General features: G+C 44.7%; 1 protein-coding gene across 2 annotated transcripts; it reads right to left on the bottom strand.

Moving 5' to 3' along the window:
- Positions 1 to 3,418: 3,418 nt before the first annotated feature.
- On the bottom strand, positions 3,419 to 4,903 carry LOC139655445 (potassium voltage-gated channel subfamily A member 1-like). Of its 2 annotated transcripts, XM_071532858.1 has the most exons (2): positions 3,746 to 4,903; positions 3,622 to 3,654 (listed from the first exon to the last, which is right to left on the bottom strand). In XM_071532858.1, exons 1-2 carry the CDS (start codon positions 4,901 to 4,903, stop codon positions 3,622 to 3,624), a joined length of 1,191 nt encoding a protein of 396 aa, XP_071388959.1. The 2 variants fall into 2 exon arrangements, with proteins under 2 accessions (XP_071388958.1, XP_071388959.1); XM_071532857.1 differs by having other exon boundaries at positions 3,419 to 4,903.
- Between the last annotated feature and the right edge of the window lie 231 nt (positions 4,904 to 5,134).

Raw genomic sequence — 5,134 nt, 5'->3', positions numbered from 1 at the left:
GTGGTAAATACTGTTTGCTGCTAGCAGGGGGAACTTCAAGCAAATCCAGTGTGTCATGTTTTCTGTGCCTGACCTATTGAAAACAATCACAAGTTTAAAAAAAAAAAAAATACAACCTTTAACGACACTTTAGTATGTAAGAAAGATGATTTCATAAAGGTGTCCATGATTGCTCTCCTTCTCTGTAACAAACAACACTCACATTTGGCATGAGTAATGCTAATTACTTGTAGAAGCTGACGACCCATTTTTTTTGGCCTTTTAGTATCAGGAAAAAATGGAAGCTGATGTTGACGAATGCAAGAGCGTGTGCTGCTTTAGGGATATTCCTCTATATAATAACCACTGTGATACATTTGTCCGCAAAGAAACATTCAGTTAAAGCTACACTAGGCAACTTCACATGTTGGCCACTATGAATGGTGGCGCGAGGTATGTTTAGAGGTCATTTTTAGGATTTCAATACAAAAGATCAAAGACACTTTTGGATTTCACTCTTAAGTGTCGATTCATCACTTCCTGTGGGCAGAAAAGTGTTCATACCCGACAACAGAATTTAATTTGGGCAAATAGGGCGAATCTATGGAATCTCAACTTCTCTGTTTTAGCCTCTATTGTTATTTAGGCTGATAAGACAGCTGGATTCTTATAAAAAAAATCTCACCTAGTGCAGCTTTAAATGAAATAGCTGAAAATATAACATATTTTCAATGGACTTCTGACTGGACAGCCAGCTCAGACCGACTCACCACTATAGACTTGCTTCTTTTGGATGCTTCCCACATCCTCCCAGAGTCATTAATCATTGCCAAATCATTTTTCAACAGCAGCCAGACAGAAAGCCCATTCTGCTCCCATACCGTCCAGCCATCCATGCCCCGTCTTTGCAGGCAAAGCCTGTGCGGATGCAATGGCACAGCGAAGCGTTTTTTTTTTTTTTTTTTTTTCTTACCCCCCCCCTCATCCCAGCGCAGCGACGTGCTCCCTCCCCAAAAAAAAAAAAAAAACAGCAGCAGCGCCATTTTGCTTGCATGCAGAGTGACTAATGCCTGTGGCTAACATAATGTTCAGATGAATGCTGAATTGCTTGATGCTGTGCCGTGTGGGTTTGTTCTGGTGGGGACGTCGTGGTTGGATTTGAACATATCCCTTTACAGTGCGATGTGCAACTCCCATACAAAATGAAAATCATTAAGTGTCAAGTCATTATTTTTTACATTGAGGACATGTTGGACAATGCCAGCCTTAATCAACCATTTCATACCGCTAGTACTTCAAAGATGACAATGCTGTTTCACATAGCTGGGAGATTATAACTGCATGCGACCTGGTGATGTTAATGTCAATCACGTTGCAGAATGCGATGATTGGCAGTGGTTAGTAGCTGTTCTTCTTTTCATGTGGTATTTTTGTGATTTACAAGCAGACTAGAAAAATGGGGGGAAAAAGATGGATGTGAACGACAACAGAGGACGCATCGCTAGACTCAAGCACTCAGGGCACGACCACACCGAGGTAGACAAACCAACAGAAAGGCTTATGGTATAACTCAAAGCAAAGTGGCGGATACTCGTGACCAGACACTGTAAGATCTGCTAAGTATTTCTTATTGGTATTCGTTTTACTATCTGATGATGATTAGCCGTTAAGGAGGCCTATGTACAGAGTGTCCACAGCACGGAAGTACATGCATGACGAACTCAGGAACGGAGATTTCTTCGCGAATTCTCGCACGATGAGAATCCACTTTGAACCTAATCCTCACGGTTTTCCATATCGATTTTTCTCGGTCTCGCTAATTGTGCACCGCGGCCATGTGTCATGCCCATATCCTCCAGGACAACTGTGTTTATGTGGATACACTAACTCTGGCCCCAGAATATATTCGTATATTGGTCGAAACCATTCCGTTTTAGACTATAACCCTCTTCCAAATGTGCAGGTAATAGTGCATCTTATGGCAGGTAAAGAGAAACTGCACATATTCAGCTCTTAGTTGTCTATTGTACAGGGAGGCACTTTCATCAATTCTATGAGACAGGGTTCAAGGCACTAGAAACTAATTTTAGTTACTCTATGAAATTTGTTCCATACTATTTTTTTTTCCTTAATATATCCTCTTGAAACCATAAACACTCTGAGATCAAATGCAAAATGAAGTCACAATTCACATAATGATTATTCAGATCTCTAGTTCGAGGAAGGTCCATGCGCTCCCGTCATCAAAGCCTTAATAAACGAAAAAGGAGGGGTGTGATTATGAAATGTCTTTTTTTTTTTTTTAGGAATCATCAGATATGTCTCCTCTTATTTTGTTAGAGCAGAATTTGTCCCTTCCGGCAGTTTATACAGTAGTTCCGTCATGCACCATATCCTGTCGTTAGCTTGACAATAATGAGGAGAATCGTCCACGGTTCCCAAGGTCCCTCCATAACCGCAAGCAATTTAATACTGACGTCATGCATTGAGTATACTAGGATACATAGTACCATAGCTAATTAGGCCATAATGCTTAGTATTTTGACATGCCATGATCTTCAAAAAAGTGTTCCTGTTCCCTTATGTTTTTAACATTCAGCACTTAAATGCTCTTAAATAATTCACAACTTAAACAATAAATAACCAGTGCACTTTTGGTGAAACCAAATGAGAGAGAAAAAAATATCTCAACATTGGGATCCAATAGGAGAAGATGAACGTCAGGAAAAAAAAAAAAACATAAAAATGAGGTAATGTCTTGTGCATGCCAATATAAGAGAGAAGAGAGTCTCAACATGCGTATTCCGAGCTTTATATAAAGGTGTGTTGCATGGCATTGTACAGGGAACCTAATAGCCTGTAGCAGCAGTGCAGATGTCCTCCACAAGAGAACCTCCTCATCTCAGGGAAAAAAAAAAAAAAAAAAAGGCCCAGCACCCTTCATTTTGTTTCTGGTTAAGGTGCCTGAAAGGAACATTGATCAGCACCCTGCAAGGCAGTGTTGAGATTTCTCCTCCACCTCCCTGGATGTGCTGCCTTGTCGTTCACTGTAATCCATTCAAAAAAAAAAAAAAAAAAACACCATTCCTCCAGGGAGCGAGTCATTCTTGCGCACAGGTTCTCCAATCTCAGTTGGGCTTTTTTTTTTTTTTTTTTTTTTTTTTTTTTTTTTATGATATCGAGTTTTTCTGAAAGTTGCGTCTATTGCCAAATAAATCTCTGCCGTTGATAAATTCCACTTTGAAATTTTGATGAAAGAATTAAGCCTACCCATGTTGATTTGTCATGTGTGCGTCGAACTCTTTTTCTCGCAGTCTTCACACATTTTCAAATGTAATAAAGCAATGCAAAAAAAAAAATCATCAATGAAGATAATCAAGCATTCAGATATTTCTACAATATTTACACTTGTGCCTTGTTGTCACCTGATGCCCGGAGCTTACACATCAGTCAGCAGCTTCCCCTTATTGACACAGTTCTGGCTGGGGGCAGTGCAGTTGGCAGTTCTAAGATTTGCTTCCCTAAAATTATCAATGCTGTTATTAATATCCTCGTCTATCTCCATGTACTCGGACTTGCTGACAACCGATGAGCTCCGGCGGCTGGAGTTGGTGTCCGAGGCCAGGTTCTGGTTGCTGACGTTCAGCAGCTGGGCCTGCTCCTCTCCCTCCGTCTCTCTGTGATAGAAATAGTTGAAGTTGGACACGATCACGGGCACTGGGAGCGCAATGGTCAACACTCCGGCAATGGCACACAGGGAGCCCACGATCTTGCCTCCGATGGTCACGGGGTACATGTCCCCGTAGCCCACAGTTGTCATGGATACCACGGCCCACCAGAAAGCATCCGGGATGCTGGTGAAGAACGACTCCTTCTCCTCCGCCTCGGCGAAGTACACCGCGCTCGAGAACAAAATCACGCCGATGAACAGGAAGAAAATGAGCAAGCCCAGCTCCCGCATGCTGGCCTTGAGAGTTTGCCCCAATATCTGAAGTCCCTTGGAGTGTCTGGACAGCTTGAAGATCCGGAACACCCTCACCAGACGGATAACCCTGAGAATAGCCAGAGATGTAGCCTGTTCTCCTCCCCCCTTGCCCTCCTTGTTCTCTTGGTCGTCGGCCAGCTCCGTTCCGAGTGTGATGAAATAGGGGATGATAGCCACAATATCAATAGAGTTCATCATGTTCTTAAAGAACGCCGCCTTGCTGGGACAAGCAAAAAATCGAACTATCAACTCAAAAGAAAACCAGATTATACAGAGTGTCTCCACAACGAAGAAGGGGTCTGTGAGAATATTTGGTTTGTAATATATAGTGGTGTTCCCCACTGTGTGCATCCGGTCACCGGGGTCCTCTTTCAGCTCTGGTAATGTCTCCAAACAGAATATGACTATTGAAATAAGAATAACCATCACTGATACAATGGCGATCCCCCTGGCAGGCCCAGAGCTCTCTGGATGCTCAAAGAGGAGCCAGATCTGCCTCTGGAACTCCTTCTCCGGTAAGGGCCGCTCCTCCTCCCGGATAAACCCCTCATCCTCTCGGAATTTCTCCATGGCCTCCGCCCCGAGTTCATAAAACTTTATCTCCTCTGAGAACATATCCAGCGGCACATTGACCGGTCTTCTCAGCCTGCCCCCAGACTGGTAATAATAGAGGATTGCGTCAAAACTCGGGCGATTCCGGTCAAAGAAATACTCGTTTCGGAGCGGGTCGAAGTAGCGCATCCGCTTCTTGGGGTTGCCCAGCAGGGTGTCGGGGAACTGGGCGAGGGTCTTCAGCTGCGTCTCGAAGCGGAGCCCGGAGATGTTGATGACCACCCGCTCGCAGCAGTCGTGGTCGTCGTGGTCGGGGGGGTAGTGGTCCTGCGGGTGCCCCGGCAGGGTGGAGGTCTCGTCCATGTTGTCTCCGGACACCACGGTCATCCTGGCGGTCGGGATGCGGGCGGCGAAGCGGTCGCTCCAGCCCGGGGGGTGGGGGTGGGGGGGGGGGGGGGGGAGAACGGGATCCTATTGAGGCCGGGAGTTGTGCAGAGGCTCCCGCTCCATCCTCTCCGAGCTGACCATTTCCCTCAGCGACGCTTCTGCTTCATCTATCACCTGAAATGATGGAGAGAAAAAAAAACTGCATCTAATATTCTAATCTAATATTTCCCT

The sequence above is a fragment of the Centroberyx affinis genome, unplaced genomic scaffold (assembly GCF_046629955.1).
Source record: "Centroberyx affinis isolate AG114_WGS23_722 - 3 ecotype Tasmania unplaced genomic scaffold, CSIRO-AGI_Caff_v1 ptg002261l_1, whole genome shotgun sequence".
NCBI classification, from domain to species: Eukaryota; Metazoa; Chordata; class Actinopteri; order Beryciformes; family Berycidae; genus Centroberyx; species Centroberyx affinis.
This window is presented reverse-complemented; position numbering and strand designations above follow the sequence as displayed.